The sequence below is a fragment of the Malaclemys terrapin genome, chromosome 5, assembly GCF_027887155.1.
Source record: "Malaclemys terrapin pileata isolate rMalTer1 chromosome 5, rMalTer1.hap1, whole genome shotgun sequence".
Classification (NCBI taxonomy): Eukaryota; Metazoa; Chordata; order Testudines; family Emydidae; genus Malaclemys; species Malaclemys terrapin.
The window spans coordinates 53,897,949-53,920,935 of record NC_071509.1 but is presented as its reverse complement, the minus strand read 5'-3'; the positions used below and the strand labels follow the sequence as shown (position 1 = coordinate 53,920,935).

Sequence of the window (22,987 nt, the reverse complement as noted above, 5' to 3'; positions counted from 1 at the left end):
AACCTTTGGGTCTAGCTAAATCAATATATACTGAATAGTTTATGTAAGGTCACTTACTGTTAAATGGGCTAAGCTTTAACTTTGAAATTCTTAAGGGGATTTGGATGACTCAAGTGATGGATAAAATCCAAACCAGGTAGGGTAACAAAAGTTGTTCAGATTTGATTGGTGTACAGTGATGAATTGGTGGTGTCAGCCCTGTTCCTAGAGGGGAGGTGTTCCCATGATAAAACTGGGATTACATTTGGCCCCTTTGTCAGCAGTCTCAGCAGAAATGCCAACCATAGAATGAATATGGAGAGTGAATTTTGTTCCCACTCCTGTATGTGCCTCTTCCAGGTCGTTCCTCAAGTTCAGTGGTGTGGGTCACTGAGAAGTTTGTACTGCTGCTGCCTATGCTGTGGTTGCACTGTGGGATTAGATACATTCATTCTTCAGTGCTGTCATTCTGACACTTTTCATGAGAGCTAAATCCTTATTTAAATTAAACAAAAATAAAAACAAGGGGACGGGCAAGGGGGATTTCATGATGTTTGTGAAGCAACAAATTCAGTAGCTGCCAGTGTCAAAAAATAATCTTCACAATAATTCCTAATTTATTGGTTGTGTTTTTTTTACCCTGCACGTCAGCACAAATAAGGCTAATGTTCTTGTATTGCAGGCTGCTGAAGGTCTTTGTCATGTGGAAGCTTGTGCAGTGACATGGTATCGACAGGAAAAGTTAATCTTGTTTGTTGTACCTAAAGACAACTTAGCAAGAGACACTCTTAAGGAACTCCAGAAACATCTCCCAACCTACGCAATCCCTGATGAACTTGTGCTGATAGAAACTTTGCCTTTCACATTGCATGGTAAATGAAGTAATGTTTGACAAGTGCTCTTCAGTGCAGATGCTGCTGTGTGCCTTTTCTGTTTTGTTTAGAAGCTAAATTTGTTGTCTCTTCTTCTTTGCTGAAACTAGACCCCAAAACAGTAGTAGCTGGTTCATGCACTATTACTTATTTTATTGCATTGTGCTCTGATGTGACCCATGGTATTAAGCCATCACCATAAGCTAGAGCTATGTTCTGCAGCAAATCTGTCTGGCTCTCATTTGTTTTCCATTGCATTCCTCTGTAGTGTTTATTTGACATCCTTAGACTCTCTGGAATTGAATAATAGTAGTTAAAAGCATTTTAAGTTTGAAAATACACACACATGTATTTGTTTGACCTGCTTTTGCTTCCATTGAAGTCAGTGGCAATTGCTTTCAGTTGGGACAGGATGAGGCACTATATGTGGGTGGGTGTCGTATGATACATTTTCAAAGTCCTGCTCCCTTTTATGTGGGTGCAGTTGATTGCTGGTGTAAAAAAAATGAGTGCAATTTTGCCCACAAAGAAATCTAGACTGAGACCTAGATGAACATGTAGCCTATAACAAGAATTTGAAAATACAAAGTCTAAAATGCAGTGAAAAAAAGCTTGTGCTTTTTATTTTGTTTGAAGGCAAAATTGATGTTTCTGAGCTGTGCAAGATTTACAGTAACCATCTAAATTCCAGAAGGCATGACAGTAAGCTGAGCGGAGCAGAGGAATTGTGGGAAAGATTGCAGTATTTATGGAAGGTAGTATTTTAAGCTGCCTTTTTATCATTGCCAGTGGATCATTATACATGTGTCAGGAATTAAACGGTTTTAATAAGTGTGACTAATGCAACCAGAATATTTTTGCTGCGTGTACATTATGTTCATTTAGTACTTAAATTTTGCTGCATGTCCAGCCGTTCATTTAGTACTTAAATACAGTTTCTCTGTAACAGCCAGGAGGGAGCCTTTCCCCCCCACCCCCCATAAGCTGAAGTTGCAAACTGTAATGGGCTAAGCTGTTAGTGTATGTAGGGTGAATTACAGCCACATAATCTGTCATCAGTTTCAGAATACTTCTTCCCATGCCAAGCAAGAAAGCCATAAGGGAGGCCAGTAACTGCAGAATCAGAATCAAGCATAAAATTAGCACTGCTGAAATTGACACTTTCCCCCACGACTTGATCAGCCAGCATTTCTCAAAGAGCACCAAAAAGAGCAAATACAATCTTGCAAGGTGCTGAATTCTTTCAATCCCTGTTGATTTCAGTGGGGGTCTGAGGCACTGACAGGCTCAGACCCTACTTCCCTGTGGCACTGGGACATTGTTCACCTCACAAACTCTGTTCTTCGCTTCTTCTCTAGTCTCTCCTGAGTCTTCCAGATGATTCACCAAGCATTTCCAAAGATTCACTGTTTCTGTACAGTGGTGGAGATTCCTTGAAGTCACTACGGTTTCATGATGAGATTGAGAATTTGGCAGGCAAGGCCATTCCTGGACTCCTGGAAGTTATTCTCAGCAGCTCCATTGCTGAGGTTTACCGACATGTTCTTAAAGCTGTATTCCCAAGTGAGGACCAAATAATGAATCATAACACTGTGAAAAGAAAACTGAATGAAAGCAGTGGAGGGGAATTCCATGGAGAACACACACAACCAAAATCTAGAAGGTACTTTAATGCTGCTGCAGGATTGATTGCATTTATTGCACTAAACCGAGGAAATCGGATGTCGTCGATGACTTCCCCTGAGTCTCTTATGAGACCATATAATGCAGGACAGGCAGGAACAGAGTTAAGACAACAAGCATCTTGTTCATCTGGTGTAACTTCTAATTCAATGAAATATGAAGTGACAGAGAATAAATCTGAAAAGAGCAGAAGCCGTCCAAAAAATTCAAGCAAGACAAATGAAACAGGTACTCATTCTGTAGAACAAGCTCCTTCAGAAATGCCTGAGAAGCTGATATTACATGTAAGATGGAAGTCAAATATGGGCAAATGTGTAGATGCCTCCCCATTAGTTATAATACCAGCCACGGATGATTTATCAGCAACTGTATACGTTGGGTCTCATTCTCACACAATGCAGGCAATTGATTTACACTCAGGAAAAATCAAGTGGGAGAGAATCCTTGGAGATCGTATTGAGTCCTCTGCATGTGCGTCTAAGTGTGGAAACTTCATTATTGTTGGTATGTATTTTAAATGGTTTTCCTTTTTCTTAAATTGTAACCAGATTACACAGCAGCTTATTCAATGTCAAGCAATATGTAGCTGGCATCTCTACTTCCACTAACCCGTGTTCTGTGTCTGTCTAAAATTAAACTGCAGTAAATGGGAACAAAAGAGAAAAGCAGTCTCAATGCCACTATTGAGGGTGGCTGGGCCCTTTAAAGCGAAGTGGATTCCAATTCACTTGTGACAAGTGTAGCTCATCTCCTCAGGGGAGGAGGATGAGTAATAATGAGTGAAGTCATGTAACAGATGGGTCAGGTGGCTGAATCAGGCCTAAGGTAGATAAAGCAAGAGACCTAGAGAGAGAAAGTGGGTGTTTGCAGATTCCTCAGGCAGAAAGAAGGCTCCTGTAGGGCCCTGAGTCAGCAGAGGGGGAGGAGGTCTGTCTGTTGGTCTCTTCCAATCTAGAAAGGAATAATATTGAGAAAAGGAGCAACCATTTGAGGGGAGCTGATCCAAGGTCACAGCTGATAGGAATAAGCACAGCTCCAAGGAGGGGAACTGTGAGGCCCCTCTGTTAGGAGAGGAAAACTTTGGAAACCTAGAGAGACAGATCCGCAGGTGGGAGGAACTGGGCTCAGCTAGAAACTGGGTAGAGGAGCCTGTTTTGTGTTTGAACTCTGAAAGGAATTTTAAAGAGAGGACGGACACTCAGGGAGGAGGGGCTGGTCCCATCTTGAAACTGGGGTGAAGATTCTGTAAGTTTGAGTTCTATTTTGAATGACTCTGTGCAGGACTTAATACACTGGACCATGGGAAGGGAATATCTAAACAGTATGGACTTTTTAAGGGCCCCTCAGCAGCCATGCCAGATCCTGAGCAGGTGTTCAGGAGGCAGTAACCCTATCACAACCATAAAAAATATTAGAAGGGCAACTTATTTAAAGTATTGCAATCAAGTAGGAGTATTATGTATTAATGGATTTATTCTTCTTTTCTTAACTGTACTGTACTAGTACATTGATAATCAATAGGTAAACGTTCCTTTGAAGAATTTAGTTAGAACATAATAATTGAACTGCTTAGAAAAGCATGGGATGATAATTTTTAAAGCTTACCTTAAAGACATTTTAAAAAAATAAGAGGTAGTGCAACCCACCCACCCCCTGGGTGTGATGTTCTGGCACTAAGACCACTTAAAGAGAGATTAATGAGTCTGCTCTATAGCCTTAGTTAAGAGCCATCTGTAAGCTCCAGAGGTCCCAGGTTCAATCCTGCCTGCCGACGACTGTGGTCTGTCGGTGTTGCCGTAGAACTTAGTGTATGATACTTCAGAAAGTTAAATCTAGTGCAAAATAATCTTCCTTTTTTTTTTTTTTATTTTAAAAAGCTTTTTTGGGTACTCTGAGCAAAAGTCACTTATACAAGATATTGGCAAATGCACTTTCCGCTGCATTGGTGTATGCTGTCTGAATTTTAAAGCAGTTTGTTGTTGGCATGTCAAAATGGCCATAATTGCCTCATAAAGGATTAATGTGTCACCTGTAACTGACCTCCCCATGAAAAAGAGGAGGGTTTTTGTCATCTGCTCAGATGAAAAGAGAGTAATTAAATATTCACTAATGTTATCTGTGTGGTGCATGCACACCTGATATGTCTAACGTGTTAAATAGTACAAAGCTTGGATCCTTTGCCTTTTGACTTGACATAAGACGGTGGTGACCAAAGTTTTGGCTGATATTTTGATTGCTGTTGAGCCTGCAGGTAACAAAATTGGGCTGATGTTTTATTATGCCCTAACGTCTCTTGAACTAGAGTCTGGATTTTATTAAACAAAATGGAGGCTCTTTATTATACCCCTCAGTCTCTTTATTGCCAGATGCACTGTTGTTGTTGCCATGTTGGTCCCAGGATATTAGAGAGACAAGGTGGGTGAGGTAATATCTTTTATTGGACCAACTTCTGTTGGTGAGAGAGGCAAGCTTTATGTTTATTGCCAGAAACATAAATGAGAATAAAAGTAATTTCATTAATATGCACAAACTTTTCACTTCCCTTGTCCATATTCAGTAGCTCACCCATCCTCCAACAAACTTCACAGTAATAGCACAGTAAAAATAGGCATAGCTTTAAAATGACTCAGAAGAAGAGCATTGAGCGCTTAATGTCAAATGCACTTGTGAGGTTTTATTTTCAGCAAGAAGCTTGAATGCAGAAAGTGCTGGGAAATATGTTAGCTCGTGAGTCAATCTATCACCTCCAATCTTTTGATCAGCAATGACGCAGTTAAAACGCTAATCCAAATATCATTACCTGTTTGTTTGTTTTTTCTATTGCACTTTATTTTATCCAGGCTGCTATAATGGTTTTGTGTATGTACTCAGAAGCGATAATGGGGAAATACACTGTATCTTTACCGCAGAAGATGCTGTGAAAAGCTCTGCAGTTGTGCATCCTTCCACTGGACTAGTCTACGTTGGATCGCATGACCAGCATATATATGCTTTGGATATTTATGTAAGAAGTCACCCTGACTAACTTTATGTACATCAAAAGTAAAACATCTGACCCTCTTGAACCATATCTATGGTAACACCAGCTTAAGCTCCATCAGTGTTGGCAATTTTGGGAGCCCTAATGTAAACAGACTGCCAACTGCTTTCATTTAAGCCTTGAGTTAATTAGGCCTGCTTGGAGTAGGGTTAAATTACCGTGATTAAAAGTACTGTTGGCAGTCTGTGGTCTCCCTACATTACACTCCCAGCACTGCCAATGCCAATTCCGAACTATATGGCAAATTACCCTCTATCACTAGTACGGAACTGTGTGGTTAGGGCAAATCTAAAACCTGTACTCCCAGTGAAGGCAACCCACAATGGGTTGAGAGAAGGAAAGTGATGTGGGTGTGTATTACGTATTTCTTAGCTGAGTTTCCAATATTTAGCTCTGTGAAAGAAGAAACTGCCCTGAGCAATATGGGTTTCTTTGATTGCTGGCAAATTATAATCTTCACTTAAGTAGTATTTTCCAAGTAAACTTGCTGTTGATAAAACTTTGACGTCCGAGTCCTTGCAAATAACATAATGAACTTTAACTCTCAGTTATCAGATTGTATAGCTTTTTATATACTTTTTCTTGGATTGACAGAAGGAGGAACGTGTCTGGAAGCTGCACTGTGAAGGTGGAGCTGTGTTTTCATCTCCATATCTAAGTATCTTGCCAGATCACCTGTATATTGCTACACTAAGAGGACTTTTATTGGCTGTAAATCCAGTATGTACCTTCCTTGCTATCTCTGGGCCAGATCTTGAATCCTTATTCAGCCAAAACATGCTCTGAAGTCAGTAGAAGTTTTGCTTCAGTAAGCACTGCAAGGTCATACTTTCTAATAACAATCTTTTTCATCCAGGGATCTCACTGCATTTCAAAAGAGAGCAGTATTATCTTGATTTTACAGATGGGGAATCTGAGGTGCAGAGAGACGAAGACTTAAATTCACACAAGGACTCTGTGAACCTCCTAACTTGGAGGTGCTCTACCTCCCAGTGGGATTCTCAGTCCCAAGTTAGTTGCCCAGGTTCCCTACACAATGTGTGGGGAGAGTCAGGTGCCTAAGAAAGAGATTCATGGAAGCTAGCGGGGGCTGCTTAACTTAACCAGTAGGAGATGCTGAGGAGAGGCATGTGGCCTGAGCACTGCCTTTCAAAGGTATTTCTGTGTCTAAGGCTTTGTCTACATTGGCAAAACTTTTGTCGTTCACAGGTGTTTTAAAAAAACAACAACCACACACCCTCACACACACCCCAAAAGACAAATGTTTTGTCTACGACAAGCACTGATGTGAATAGCACTTTGTTGGCGGGAGTGCTCTCCTGTTGACAACACTAATGCTGCTCATTATGGGTGGGAGTTTTTTGTCGGCAGGAAAGCTCTCTCATGCTGACAAACAGCGGCTACACTGCGCACTTTTTAGCAGCATGGCTGTAGCTGCACAGCCGTGTTGCTAAAAGCTGTTCTAGGTATTAAGTTGGAGTAATCTCTGCAGAGTAGGTCTGCTATTGCTCTGCCGCTTGGGGAACTGAATTCTCTTTTCTTGTGGCTATTCCCAGGGCCCAGCCCAGTTACTAGGAAGATGATTTGCCCAGTAGTTTTGTGCAGCTTTCTACAATCACATTAAATGCCATGTCTTGTGCTTTATCATTCACAGGATACGGGTAATAAGATCTGGAAAAATTCCTGTGGAAAACCCCTCTTCTCCTCTCCTCACTGCAATGAGCAGTATGTGTGCATTGGATGTGTGGATGGGAATGTGTACTGTTTTAGCCACTCAGGAGAAAAGGTGAAAAACTATCACTATTAGATTATTCGACTTTCTTACATCACAAACTCTTGCTTTGATTTATCTTTTAGTAATAAATCGCAGTTTTATAAAATTGTTCTGAGGATTTCAGTGGTTAACATATATTAACACTTACACCAGCCAGGTAAAATACGTATCAGTAGGTACCCATTTTACAGAAAGGTAAATTCTAACAGAGAGAGGTAAAGCAGTTTGCCAAAGGCTATCCAGCAAATCAGTGGCAGGGTTGGAAATAAAACCCAGAATCCCAGTCTCTCCCCAGCCATCCCTCCATTCCTAATGCAGAGGTAAAAATCCTGAGCATCTCAGTTGAATTCTAACCATTTAATTTGGGAGGGGAGGATGAGAGGGATGTCAGGTGGTGACATTTTTGGTTTGACACTTTTGTTAGCAGATGCCAGGGATACACACAGCAGAGTTGAAAGCAAGAGTTGCTTTCAAGTCCCATCCCTATCTTTCAGATTTGTTTTATAAAGGTACTGACTGGAATTAAGGTTTCACTGACATGCTTATCAAGGTGTCAAACAAAATGCTGGTGTCATGGCAGAGATACCTGTGTAAGTGTGTGTGTGTGTGTGTGTGTGTGTGTGTGTGTCTTGGTCTCATTCTTAGAATCTTGGATGTGATGGTAAGGTTTATTTTCTCAGAGATGTGCAAGATTTTGCATCTCTGGTTTTAAGTTTTGTTGTTGAAACTGTCGTTTGTTTGCCTGGGCACAGTCATAGGGTACTTAACTCACAAATGTTGTCCATAGTAAAAATTGTCACTGATAAAATCATAGGACTGGAAGGGACCTCGAGAGGTCATTTAGTTCAGTCCCTTGCACTCATGGCAGGACTAAATATTATCTAGACCATGCCTGAGAGGTATTTGTCTAACCTGCTCTTAAAAAAACTCCAATGATGGAGATTCCACAACCTCCCTAGGCAACTTATTCCAGTGCTTAACCACCCTGACAATCAGGAAGTTTTTCCTAATGTCCAACCTAAACCACCCTTGCTGCAATTGCTTCTTGTTCTATCCTCAGAGGTTGAGAAGAACAATTTTTCTCCCTCCTCCTTGTAACAATCTTTTATGTAGTTGAAAACTGTTATCATGTCCCCTCTCAGTCTTTTCTTCTCCAGACTACACAAACCCAATTTTTTCAATCTTCCCTCATAGGTCATGTTTTCTAGACCTTTAATCATTCTTGTTGCTCTTCTCCGGACTTTCTCCAATTTGTCCACATCTTTCCTGAAATGTGGCACCCAGAACTGGACACTGCTTCAGTTGAGGCCTAATCAGCACTGAGTAGAATGGAAGAATTACTTCTTGTGTCTTGCTTACATCATGCCTGCTAATACATCCCAGAATGATGTTTGCTTTACTGTTGACTCATATTTAGCTTGTGATCCACTATGACCCCCAGATCCCTTTCCGCAGTATTCCTTTGTAGGTAGACATTTCCCATTTTGTATGTGTGCAACTGATTGTTCCTTCCTAAGTGGAGTACTTTGCATTTGTCCTTCCTGCATGTCATTCTATTTACTTCAGACCATTTCTCCAGTTTGTCCAGATCATTTTGAATTTTAATCCTGTCCTCCAAAGGACTTGCAACCCCTCCCAGTTTGGTATCATCAGTAAACTTTATAAGTGTACTCTGTGCCATTTATCTAAATAATTGATGAAGATATTGAACAGAACCGGATCAGGAACTGATCCCTGTGGAACCCCACTCAATATGCCTTTCCAGCTTGTCTGTGAACCACTGATAACTACTCTCTGAGAACAAGATATATCACATCTACTGCTTTCCCGTTATGCTATTAGGTTGGTTTCACACAATTTGTTCTTGTCACATCCATGCTGACTGTTATTTATTACTAAAGCTGCGAGTTTGTTATGGATTCCGTGACTTTCTGGGATCACCATGACTTCTGCTATAATGGTCCATGTTCCCTCTCAGATTCTGACCCTTCTCTCAGGTCTCCATGTTTTGGACTTAACAGTGGGCTTTTGTCACCTGCCCCCATCGAACCAAGTTTAAATCCCTCCTCACTAGATTAGCCAATCTGTATCCAAATATGCTCTTCTCCTTCCTCCTGTCTCTGCTTAGCAGTCCTTCTTCCCAGAACAGCATCCCGTAGTCAAGGAATCTAAAGCCCTCCTGGCGACACCATCCTCACAGCCAGGCATTCATCTCCAGGATGCAACTGTCTCTGCCTGAGCCCCTACCCTTGACCGGAAGGATCAGAGAGAACACCAACTGTGCCACCAACTCCTTCACCCTTACTGCCAGAGCCTTGTAGTCACTTCTCATCTTCTCAGGGTCATACCTTGCAGTATCATTGGTACCCACATGGATGACTAGCATGGGGTAGTAGTCAGAAGGCTGGATGATCCTTGACAGTCCCTTCCATAACATCTCGGATATGGGCCCCTGGCAGGCAGCATACCTCCCGTGATGCCATGTCAGGCTGACAGATGGGTGCCTCCGTCCCTCTCAGAAGAGGGTCACCAACCACCACTACCCGACGTTTCCTCCTGGGAGTGGTGGCTGTGATCTTCACAGCTTGGGGGGTACATGGCTTCTCCTTCTCCACCTTTGCAGGTGATTCCTCATTGCCAGGGCAGCATAATGGTTCTTCGTCACTGGTGGGAGTAGTGGGGGAGCACTGCCTGCTGCAACAAGTAACCAGCAGCCAGTGTCCTCCCTTTGAAAAAGCCATATCCTCCTCTCCTGGTGGCATGACAGCAGCCCTCTCTAACTGGATAGCTTTCCCAGCCTTGGATGTCTGATGTTCTAAAACAGTGATGCTAGGACTCCTCCCCCCTACTTCATTGGCTTGCAGGGATCTTTATGTAGGTGATTCTTGGAACTCCCACAAGATTGGATTTGTTACACTACACCAATACAATGAGGAAAGGGGATGTGGGGGGACACCTCTACTGTAATGGCCTTGAGGTACTTACTGTGTTGCCTGTTTAGCCTCTTTTTAGTAGAGCCTCCACATAGGTGAAATAATTTACAGGAAACGAGAGGGAAAAGGTGGTTGAGATAATATCTTTTGTTGGTGAGAGAGACAAGCTTTCAAGCTTACTCAGAGCTCTTCTTCAGTTCAGCTCTGTGTAAGCTTGAAAGTTTGTCTCTTACCAACAGAAGTTGGTCCAATAAAAGATATTACCTCACCCACCTTTTCTCTGGAATATCCTGGGACCAACATGGCTACAACAACACTGCATTACAGGAAACTATCATGTGAGTGCCTGCCTACTGAATCTATGTGTGGAGCTTAGCTCATGAATGTTGCAAGTATTTTCTAGCCATGTATTATATACTGTACACCATATGCCAGAATCCAGATGATGCAGTATATTTGTCCTCTCTGTCAACAACTTGTCCCTAAAGATTAAATAGATGTGTCATTGGTAACCTGAACAACCCGTAATAATGGATTATTTTTTTAATACTGTTCTGTAGGTTTGGCAGTTTTCCACCAGTGGACCAGTCTTTTCATCCCCATGTATCTCAAGTTTAACTAAGCAAGAAATATATTTTGGTTCCCATGACCGCTTTATCTACTGCTGTAATATGGAAGGTAATTTACTGTGGAAATTTAAAACCACTTCAAGTGTATATGCAACTTCCTTTATTTTCCATAGTCATGACTTGGAGAGTGAAACGCTGCTGGCAGCAACATCCACAGATGGCACAGTGTGGGTCCTGAATGCTAAGACTGGATTGGTAACAGGTGTCAATAAACTTCCAGGAGAAGTATTCTCTTCCCCTGTAGTATGTGGATCAAGGCTCGTTGTTGGCTGTAGAAATGATTATGTTTATTGCCTAGATTTGTGTATCGCTGAAGAAACAGCTACTAGGATGTGTTAATCTGCTTTATCTCTAGTGTTTACACTTGGACATTAAGAACATCCTTAAATTGTACTTTAAAGCACCCCGGCCTGTAGGTGCTGCTCTTGGCCCATTCTACTTTTGTAAAATGTATCATGTTTGCTTTGCAAACTTCGTTAGTTAACAATTTTGCACCAACAGGCATGTCTATGCTGCAATAAAAGATGTGTGGCAGCGAGTCTCAGAGCTTGGATCAACTGACTTGGACTTGTGCTGTGGGGCTAAAAAGAGCTCTTTTTAGTCCCGTAGCGGGAGCTCGAGTCAGTTGACCCTGGGCTCTGAGACTCGCTGCCGCTGATGGTTTGTTGCAGAGTCAATGTACCCATTGTCTTGTCTGGACTAGGAAAAATGTGTGGTTTTCTTTTAAAATTTTGCCTATGTGCTGTTTAAAACATGATAGTGCTTAGTGGCAAAAGTGTGTAATACTTTTTAAAAATGATACGTGGTCATGGACAACAGTAAACTCCCCCCAATCATGACCTCTGGACACATTTTTAAGGTGTTAGCTAGCACCAATATTCACCTAGTGTAGACACTAACATGTTTTCAAAGTCAAGCTATTTTCCTAATCAAGAGAGGGCACTTGACTTAATGATTGCTCAGCATCATGTGTCTGATTTAAGCTGAATTTTGGTGAAAAATAAATGTGTTCACTCTGACATAACTGTTTCTGGCAATTCATATTGAATTTTGTGCCATATGTCATGTCTAGCATGGAAATTTGCTTGTCTGTTTGGTCTCAAGTTTTCCAGTATTTGGTTTGGCAATTTAGTCTTTTTATTGAATGTATTAACATATTTTGTAAATAGATAACTGTGTCTCAGTGTGCCTACTGCACATGCATAGACTGAGGTGCTCTGCCCCTCCAAGCACCTTTGCCTTGAGGTTGCTATCTGTTGTGGGGAATCCTTCAGTGCTGATTATTCTATTCTATATAGGATTTTAAAATGCGTTCGGGGGATGCAGCAGTGCCTGGGCTAGCCCCGCGGGGGGGCAGGGAGGGAGTGCCACCCAGTTCTGCTCTGTCCCCAGCCTCGGGCCGCAGCTCCGCTCCTGGCCTCTGGCCCCGCTCTCAGCTCTGACTCGGAGGGGAAAGGTGGCAGACAGGTAAGGGGGGGACAAGAAGTGGGAAGTTTGGGGACCACTGCCTTACAACTTAATCTTTTTACGATATCTAGGGAAGCTGACCTAACTTGCAAGAATAAACTGAATCTTCATTTTTACACAGTGATCTATGTCCATTAGTAAATGCTTAGCCCAAAAATAGTTGATCTGAACATTGTGAAGTTTACACTGGAACCCATTCCAAAATTATATGATTGTTATAAGCCCTTTTAAGCCCATGTTTGAGTTTAAAGACAGGAATAGTCTTATAGATATCAGTGGGTATGTCTACATAGCATTTTGGAGCAAGCCCTAGCCTGGGTCAACAGACTGTGCCTAGAGGGGCTTGCAGTAACACTCTAAAAATAGCTGTGTAGACATTTTTGATCTAAGCCAGGCATGGCCAAACAGCAACTCGCGAGCCACGTGGCTTTTTTAGCATTAGTATGGCGTGCTGGGGCTCGGGCTTTTAGCCCTGCAGGAGGTGCCCAGACTCAGGGCTTCAGCTACACATGCACATTATAACAGGAAATTGCATCACGCAGGGCTGTGCGGACCTTGTATGCTTGGGATATCCCTGCTTTCTGCACAAAGTCTGTGTTTACTGTTAAGTCGGATTTCAATAGTTCTGAGTGATGATCTCACTGGATTCCAACCGTCGGATGCACGTGCACCCCATGCGCTGGAGCCAGAACTGTTCATAGTAGTGTGTGTTGACCTGCATGTGAGTCGTACATCAACTGTGACACATCCGAGGCTTTAAGAGGCCATGCAGGTCCAGTTCCCTCTTACTGCCACATGGCCAGAGACAGAACCTCTGTTTCTTGGTGCTCTTAGCTTGCACCTCTTTTTCCTTGTACTTAGTTTTTTGTTGGTTTTTTCCCCGCCCTTTAGTTGTAGTTAAAACTCAGATTTTGTCATGGTAATTTTTAGTAAAAGTCAGACAGGTCACGGGCAATAACCAAAAATTCAAGGAAGCCTGTGACCTGTCTGTGACTTTTATTAAAAATGGTGATGGGGGGGAGGAGGAGACAAGCTCACAGCAGTTGGGAGCTGCGGGTCCCCACTGCCCGTGGAGGCTCGGAGCTCCAGGACTGCAGGGAGTTGCTTGGCGCTCCAGGAGCTACCTGCTGCCCATGGTGGCTTGGCGCTCCGGGGGCCGCCTGCTGTGGCTCAGCACTCCAGTGGCTTGGCGATTCGGGCAGGCATCTGGGTGCTGCAGGGCCCCCCACTGCCCGTGGGGACTGGGCGCTGTGGGAGACGCCCCATCCCCATGCCACATCTGCGAGTTGCAGGACCCCTGCACCTGAGATCACTGGTGCCCCCCACTAGCTGACAGCTCCAACCCTGCAGCCCCTAGGGCTGAAGCAGAAAATGTCACAGAGATCTCTGGTAGTCACAGATTCTGTGACCTCCGTGACATAATCATAGTCTTAGTTGTAAAGTTAGTTGTCCTTTCAGATAATTTGTTAGTTGTTGCCATTTTGGACTTTTCTTCCCTTCACAGGACTCTTCCCCAGTGCAGGGTCTATGCCCCAGCAAGCTGGGTTTAAGTACTGTGCTTCGCGCCCTTGCACCTTCTCTGTGAGCGACGAGCACCAACCTTGCCTCCTGCTTGGGTAAAGCTCATATCACTGCTCCATTTGCAGCTTGCTCCCACCTCGGACTCTGTAAGCTTGGGAGCTTCGCCTCTGTAAGCTCCTCATGGAAGAGGTGATGCAGCCACGTGCACCTTTGGATCCAGCACTGAGGGGATCTGTCGGAGGGCCGAGCACTTCTCCCAGTACTTCCTGCCTGGCGTTAGCGGCACTGCTGCCTCTGCCCAAATCCCACCGTGTGCGCAAGAAGCACAGTCGTGGGCAAAGGGCAGCTCACCAATGGGGACCACCCCTGAACGCAACATTGCCTCCCTGAGTCGTGCCAAGTCGTGCATCGACTCAGAGGCACCCACTCCAAAGAAGCCTCGTTGAGAGCATAAATCCAAACATGGCACTCTGCTGGAAGTTTTATACGTAAGAGTTAACCCTATGTTAATTTTGTGGATGACAGTGACATGTTCAAATTGTAAGAATTGCATGAGGAAGAAAACCGAAGTTTTAAGCCAGAATAGGAGGAAGATTTTGCATTCACTGTTAAAGGTGGCAAGCCCCTGTGCCTTATCCGCAATGCATTGCTCACTACAAAGTGAGCAACTTGAAACTTCACTACTAAACGAATCACAATAACTTTTCATCTAAATATACACCTGAAAAAGAATTAAGGAAAAACAAGTTAACCCCATTAAAATTACACCTCAACAGACACTACTTTCGGCATTCAGTAAGGAAGCTGACATAATGACTGAAGCTAGTTTTGTTATGTCATGGAATATCGCTCATGCCAACTGTCCATATTGTGATGGATAATTTAAGAAGAATATTGCAGAAGTGGTTGCAATTTTAGATCCGAATAACACAAGACTTCAACGACTAATAAAGGAAATTCCAATTTTGTGCCACATTATGGAGAGAGAGATCTCCCAGATCAGTGCTGATGTTGCAAGCAAGATGCAAAATGATCTAAAGAATTCTCTAGCATTCAGGCTAGCTGTGGACAAATCCACAGATATACAAGATAAACCACATCTAGCTGTATTTGTTTGCTGTATTTCCGCGGATATAATTGTGAGAGAAGAAATGTTGGACTTAGTGGCGCTAAAAGAAACAACCTGTGGGATTGGCATAAAGAACGCACTTGACGCAGCATTGACAAATGCTGCTGTATCGCTGGATAAACTAGTGAGTGTTTCAATGGATTGAGCACCTGAAACTATGTGGGGGGGAAGGGCGGGAAAGTAGGCCTTATTGGACTCTTGAAAAGCGATCCCAAATTTCCGGAGTTTCTCCCTGTTCATTGCATGAACATCATGAACATCTCACAAGCAGATACTTGAAGTACGAAAATGTTACGAAAATGGGCCTAGAAATTGTCAATTTCATCTGCTCAACTAGGAAGACTCATCAAGAGTTCAAAGATTTAATTGAAGAGCCAGCTCTTCAAGACAAACCTAACAATGTATCTTTCTACTGCATTGTGAGGTGGTTATCAACCAGCAATGTCTTAAATAGGTTTGTGGAACTGTTGGAGCCTATCAGTGCTTTCCTTGAAGAAAAGTCCTGTCTACAACTGAAAGATGGGCAATGGATGCAGGATCTGATGTTTTTCATTGATATTATGCAGCATCTACAAACTCTCGACTTGGCACTCCAAAGGAAGGATAAGATTATTTCTGACCTTATTCAGACAGTCTTCAGCTTCCAAAATAAGTTGAAGCTTCTGCAAAGAGACATGATGTCAAGAGACTTCAACCACTTTCCCCATCTCAAGAGTAGGGTAAACACATTCCCTGAAATGGAAGTAGAAGATCACAAACTTGAGGAATACAGAGGTAAATTACAAGGACTGCTTGATGACTTTCAGGCTAGGTTTAAAGATGTGCAGAAGCTGAGATCCTGCTTTGCCTTTTTTGTAAACTCATTCATGTTTGATGTGATCACCAATGGCTGTCTGATTCTCAAAACCATGGACATAGAAACATCTACTCTAGAAATAGAACTGTTGGAACTCTAGGAGGACTAGGCTCTAAAGATGATGCATACACCAGTCTACAATTGAGTTCTGGAAGCAAGTGCCAGGAATGACGTATCCTCAACTCAAGAAGATTAGTGTGCACCTCATTTCAATTTTCGGCACTACATACTGCTGTGAATCGCTGTACTCTATGATGAAGTTCATAAAATCGAAACGTGCAGTTCTTACAACGTAGCATATGACCGACCTCCTCCGTACTGCCTTGACAGCATATCAGCTGGATTTCCAAAGACTTGCGTCCAGGATGGAAACCCACAAGGCTTCTAGCTCTCGCAGTAATTAGCCATGATACAGTAAGTAGGATGCTAATATTGCATGTGTAAAGGTTGTGCATGTCTTATGGCTCTCAAACTTCTGAAGATTATCGTATGTGGCTCAGAGGGTCAGTAAGTTTGGCCATCCCAATCTAAGCGATAGGAGTTATTCATCCCCAAACACCTTCCTTTGACTAACTGGCAACTTCCATTAATGTTCTCAGGAATCTTATAAATTAAGGGTGGAACTCTGCTGTTTAGCTGAAATGAAATCAGTGGGAGTTACATGCCCAAATTTCTTTGTAGATCCCACCTTAAGTCTACAGACACTGTGCTGGAATTTACCTTATGCTATGACTGATCCCTTAAGATGCTTCAACTCCCATATTCCCAATATATTTTTCTGTAGCTAAGGGTGCTCAGGTTGTTTCTAATTCTAAGCCTGTTCTCCAATGTGTTTGCAACCCCTTCCAGCCTGGTGTTATTTTATAAGTACTCTCCACTGCATTGTCCAAGTCATTAATGAAAATATTGAATAGTAACAGACCCAGGACTGACCCCCGACTGATCACACTAGATTCACCCTCCCAGTGGGACAGTGAACAATTAACACCATTAATTTGGGCTTGAATAGGGTCTGGGAATGGCTAGCTCACTACAAAAGCAATTTTCCCTCTCTTGGTATTGACACTTCCTCATCAGTTATTGAGAGTGGACCACATCTATCCTGACTGAATTGGCCTTGTTAACACTGGTTCTTGACTTGTAAGGTAACTCCCTTCTATTCACATGTCAGTATATTTATGCCTGCATCTGTAATTTTCACTCCATGCATTTGAAGAAGTGTTTTTTTTTACCCACGAAAGCTTATGCCCAAATAAATCTGTTTAGTCTTTAAGGTGCCACTGGACTCCTTGTTGGTTCAGTAAACCATTGTAGTCAAAAGCATAATTATCAATCTTTCAACCAGTTGTTGTGCACCCACTTTGTAGTAGTTTAATCTAGACCACATTTCTCATTTGCTTATGAGAATGTCATATGGGACTATCAAAAGCCTTGCTAAAATCAAGATATGTCACTGCTACTGCTTCACCTCCCCCACCCCTCCATCCACTAGGCCAGTGACCCTGTCAAAGAAGGAAATTAGATTGGTTTGGGATGACTGGTTCTTGACAAGTCCATGTTGGCTATTCCTTATAAGCCTATTAGCCTTTAGGGGCTTACAAATTGATTGATAATCTGTTCCAGTATCTTTCCAGGTATTGAAGTTAGGCTGACTGGTCTATAATTTCCTGGGTCATCTTTGTTCTTTTTAAAGATATTTACTTTGTTTACCCTTCTCCAGTCCTCTGGGATTTCACTCATCCTCCATGTGTTCTTGAAGATTAATTGTTCTGAGATTGCTTCAGCTAGTTCCTTAAGTACCATGGGATGAATTTCATCAGGGACTGCCAACTTGAATACATCTAACACATTCAATTTCCTGACAAGCTACAAGGAGAGTAGGTAAGCTTGCTTTTGTAGCTTGACAAAGATTTGAAACATTAATACTACTTAGCAATGGTATTGTAATGCATGGGGCAATAACCCATTTAAAAAAGTTAGACAGCCATTTTTGTACTAAGTATTTACTAATTGCCTTGGATTATTGAGTAAAACTCAAGACTCAGTTCACACATGTCCAGATGTGAAGACATTTAGCTTGGTGACTTTTGAAGCTCCTGCGTGAACAATTAAAATGGTGCTGTTGAAATGAATTTTGTATTGTCATTTTTTCCCAGTTCAGTAACACACAGCAGTGATGTGAATTTGTTGAATCTAAATTTGCAATGTCTATCAATGACAAAAGCTTCATTTTAAACTCAGGAACCATTTTTTTTGTTACAAAAACAACAGTTGTAGATTTTTTTATTGAAATAGAACAACTTTTTCCAATAATGGGACCATTTACATTAAAATCTGACCACCAAAATATGAAAATAAAATAGAAATTAACTAATGTATCTCTTCATCATAGGTTTTGTTACACAATTTTATTGTTGATAAAAACACATAGCATGACACCTGTAGCACTAAAAATTCTATTTATAAATAAATCTGACCTATACCACTAACAGAAGGAGACCGTGAATGCATACATCATCTGATCATTTTGACTGGATTATAATTTTATAGGAATTAAAATGACATTAGTATAAGAAACAATTGCACTTTAAAACATTTGAAAAATTAAAAAAGTACAGAAAACAAAAACCTCACAATTATTAATTTTGTACATTGAACATTGAGGTTAATCATATATAACCTGTGCAGAAGAAATGGTATTTTGTGTTTATAAATTACAAAAAAATTGAGACCTTCTACATAGTGGTTTATTCAGTTTTTAAAACATTTTTGCTGCTTTGAATAAATTCAGTAGTAACAATTTTTTACTTTACAGAATTCTGACAATTTGTTCAGAAGACACAACAAAGCTAAAGCAAAGTAACAATTCACAGGTGTTTAGTGCAAATTTCTGTATTGATGTTACATGAAATGTCAGTGTTGAACATGTAGACTTTAGAAGTATTTCCAAGCAAGTACTGTACATACTGAGTGCAGTTTTTAGTATACTAGATACCCTACACTTGTAAAGACTCTGCTTTGAAACTTTAGATTACAACCATCCTTAATCAATTCAAACTGTTTGTGTGCTATAAATGTGTCTAGTGTTGTTTTGGTAGGTCAGTTCATTTTGTCATGCACAATAGCACCTACTTTTTGCTCTATAAATCATTAAACATGCTTTTCATTTCTTTGATCCTGACTATTTTTTTCTCTACCTTTGTGGTTGGCCTGTTCTCCTGCTCCCACCAACCTCCTGCATCTCCTTCCCGACCCCCCCCCCCCACCTGCATCCAAAATCCTGGTGATGGATTATAGGTTAGAGTTATAATTACAAGAACAACTCTTTTGCACACTTCAAAACCCAGATATGGTATAAATGTACATTAAGAAGTGCTACTTTATGGACTAATTAAACACACAAATATTATGGGCCAAATCCCCCCTTCAGATAATCTCACAGCGCTCCCATTGAAGTCCATAGGAGTTGTGTGCAGGTACCAGAGAGCTCACTTGTCCCTCTGTGTATAAAATTTTTAAATACTTAATGTGTTAGGAACAAGGGTCAAGATTTTAAATGTTCTAGTTTAAATATGAAACAGAGTGGAACACTGATTGTGCAAGAGCCACAAGAACAAACCTATTTTGAGCTGCACCTCTAGTGAAGCTCATGTGTCTTTTGTGTTTGTGCTATTTTAACTGTGCTGCTTAACCTTTGTTTCCTACATAGGATGCAGTCTATTCAATAACTTTTGCTGACTAGCTTTTTTTCAGTTCTTAGAACAAGGAGGACAGTACAGGGTTCATTGTTTTCTGCTTTATTTACACTGTGTTCCCCTCCTTGTGTGATGTACAGCAATTTGGCTAAAGAAAAGTAATAATATGAAGTTATCAGATACATTATGCTGTAGTAATGCAATTTCTCCTCGCTTCTTATTGAAATGCCTCCTCTTAAAATGCTGTAGACTTAGCTTATGACTCACAAGAAAACACATGTTTAAACAGGGGAGGATTTGCAGCAATATGCAAAGTTCATTGAAAACACAGGAATTTTTTTTAGGAAGATGAAGCTTGCTTTTTGTTGATGTACTTACTATGTGTAAAAAGCCATTTTTAAAAAAAAAGCATAACTTCCTGGGTAGAAAACTTAAGGATGCTAATATTTTTTTATTACATTTTAAAGACTACTTTAAAAAAAAAAAAGTGGAAATGTTTTTTAATCTTTAACTGCATGGAGAACATTTTTTTTTTTTTAATAAAGTTCAGCTGCAACAACTGCTTCCTCCCACCCCCCCAAGGAAGTAAATTTTTTACTCAATTTTACAGCTGGGTTGTCCAGACAAATTGTTTACCTTCCTTATACTAAAGTCACTCAGGGAACAACCTTAGCAAGAATTAGAAGTCAGAACCCATTTTATTCTTTGTTCAGGAAACTGAATTTTAAATAAGTTTTTAAGTTACCACCTTGTCATGAGGATCCCAGGGTCTTGGTTTTCTGATTTTAAGCTTTTAGGCCCCAAACCTGCAAATATTTACACATGAATAACTTTAAACGTGTCAGCAGTCCCTTTGAACTCACGGAGACTCCTTAGGTATGTAAAGGTACTCATGGACACAGATATTTGTAGGAATAGGATCCTAGGCATCCATGTGCTCAGAGCACACTTGCAATCTAATAATTGACATTGCCTCTGAGTGAACAGGAGAAACCCTTTGGATCCCTGCTCCATGACTTTTTGTTTGGTTGCCCTATGAATATGTTAACTAGAATGATGGGCAGATCATTCCCTCTTTTTGAGGAGGGAGGTACAGCGATTGTGTTGAGTCCCCCAGCATGAAAGACAATAATGCCTTAGTAATTGGATGCTACCACTTCATTTGCAGGTGGGAAGAAGTCTCCCAAAATGCCTTAGAGAGGTTTTCAAATTGCAAATAAACTGCATCAAACCTTGAGTTCAAAAGCGACCATTGGGGCTAAGACAAGGGCACATTCATTTTTTGTATTAGAGTGGCTAGAATCTTTTCGTTGTCTGCATGGAGACTAGAGATCCAAAACCTCAGACTCAAATGCTAACAAAATTTTAAAGAGCTTTTGATCTGAAGTTTTGGCCTCTCTTTTTTTATACTGGGCAAAACCAAAATCTCACATTTGAGCAGCCCTGAATTTTGAGAAATTGGATCTGAACTGTATGCCTGGGCCCACTCTCTACCTAGTTTTTCAAAGCAAAAGGATCTATGATGTGAGCACACACTATAGTGAGCTAGAGCGAAATGGTGATCAGTTAGGTTTTTAATCCTTCAGGAAATGCATTTAAATTTTGTTCAGTTTATTTTGTCATGTGTAAAAAGTTGAATCAATAAAAAGGAGAAAACAACTAAGAAACAAATGTAAAGAGCAAAAAGGTTACAGTTTACTTAATGATCTGCGGACAGTCACTCCAGGCTTTTGCTTTCCTCTTGGCTAGGGCCAGCCAGGCTGGTTCTGTTGACACAGGGTTAGCATCAGGAGTAGAGAATCTCTTCGTAACCTCTTTTGCTAAAGGAGTTGATGGAACAGAATCTGAAATCTCCACTGTTTATTGATTTGGGAGAGGGGAAAAAAAAATAACAGATGAAACATGCTACATTGTAGAATAAGGGAGAACTATGAACTTTGCTGTGAATCTGTTCACAAAATGTATAGGTAATATATCTTTAAAACTATAGTTCAGTCTTCTGTATATGTTGAAAACCAAATTAATTTGGCTCAGATTTATAGATGAAAAAAATTAGTCATTTAAAATTGGACTAACCCACACATTTCAATGTGGTTCTACGCCGAAAAGTAACTCAGCGAACATGGAATGTTAGGACACTATTTTTACAGTCTCAGAGCAAATTTTCTCAGTTTACAAGTACAAATGCTGTTTTTAATCTTGTTGTCAATCCTGGAACCTCCCACCCAAAACCTGACAATCAAGCTGAATTCTTTCCTCCTTATGTATAAGCAGTAACCAAGTTTCTACAGGCACAGGTCTGCTCTCTTATACATATGCCACCCCACTGTCTCCAAATTATGCCCTCAGTGACACCTGGGCAAATCAAGGTCAGTACATTTACACAGAATAATGTAGCTCTGCAGTTTCTACTTAGTTATCAATTCTGATGTTACTGTTTAAGTAGGAATAGAATCCAGCTTCCCTTCCCATAGCTGCTTGTTTGCAAGCTTCACAAGTACCAAAACCATTTATTACTAAAATAAGCAGATCTCTCTGAATATATACAAGTGGTGTAAAATTGCCTTTTACAGTCACTTTTCAGAGCAGAACCGCATGAAGTATAATGCAGGGATCAGCTGACAGCATTATTAAATACTATAGTGATGGATGCTATGAAAAAACCCTTAAATAGACAGGCCTTTTGCAAGTCTATTATTCTCTGAAAGAGGGACAATCTCTGATTTACCCCCCAATTATTTTATGACTAGAAATTTTAGAATAAATTTCCTTGATCAAGGGATTAACCCAAAGCCTGTTGAATTCAATGGGCTTTGGCTAAGGCCTTAATAGCTTGGGAGTATGTGTAATTCCATGGGCAAGTTAATGATAGAAAGGTAAGGGAGGTGTCATTTGAGTCAAAAAAAAATCTACAGAATCATAATTTCAATTACGCCACCCTCTGTGGTGTGGCAGAGGGGACTTGCTGCCTGCTCCAGTTCCCGGTACTCTGGATGGTGGAAATGTTTATAATCCAGCATCATTGAAATGGGAGACAGGGCTTTTGAATGATACCCATGAATGCAATGGTATCAGACATGACAAACCTAGAACAATTATGTAAATATATGTTTGAGAAAATGTTTAAAAATCAACTTTTTTTTTAAATTATACTTTAAACAGAGGCATGTCAAACATGCAGCCTTCACAAAATTAAATTGTGGCCCTCAACTGACAGTGTTCTATTATCAGTTAATGCTGAGAAAATTACCTGATTAATTTTTTTAATGTTACAGATTACTAATATTGGAAGGTTTCAGAGTAGCAGCTGTGTAAAAGTAGAAGGAATGCTTCAAGTTGATTTGTCATCATTGGCAATAATCAATACCACTTTTGTTCATTAGGCCAAAAGACTTGTAATGAGGCACTG

General features: G+C 41.0%; 2 protein-coding genes across 6 annotated transcripts in view; one reads left to right on the top strand and one right to left on the bottom strand.

Annotated features, from left to right (window-relative positions):
- AASDH (aminoadipate-semialdehyde dehydrogenase) overlaps positions 1-15,183 on the top strand; it is a 43,371-nt gene extending 28,188 nt beyond the window's left edge. For 2 of the 5 annotated variants that reach the window (XM_054029590.1, XM_054029593.1), the window contains 7 exons: positions 662-851; positions 1,488-1,606; positions 2,210-3,038; positions 5,375-5,538; positions 6,169-6,294; positions 7,229-7,360; positions 10,842-15,183. In XM_054029590.1, coding sequence (XP_053885565.1) covers positions 662-851; positions 1,488-1,606; positions 2,210-3,038; positions 5,375-5,538; positions 6,169-6,294; positions 7,229-7,360; positions 10,842-11,249 — 1,968 coding nt within the window. In that variant the 3' untranslated portion in view covers positions 11,250-15,183. The remainder of the gene's footprint in view (positions 1-661; positions 852-1,487; positions 1,607-2,209; positions 3,039-5,374; positions 5,539-6,168; positions 6,295-7,228; positions 7,361-10,841) is intronic. The other 3 variants (XR_008445068.1, XM_054029591.1, XM_054029592.1) reach the window with 3 other exon arrangements.
- Positions 15,184-18,272: 3,089 nt separating this feature from the next.
- CRACD (capping protein inhibiting regulator of actin dynamics) overlaps positions 18,273-22,987 on the bottom strand; it is a 132,406-nt gene continuing 127,691 nt past the window's right edge. The window contains exon 12 of the mRNA XM_054029589.1: positions 18,273-21,434. Coding sequence (XP_053885564.1) covers positions 21,274-21,434 — 161 coding nt within the window. The 3' untranslated portion in view covers positions 18,273-21,273. The remainder of the gene's footprint in view (positions 21,435-22,987) is intronic.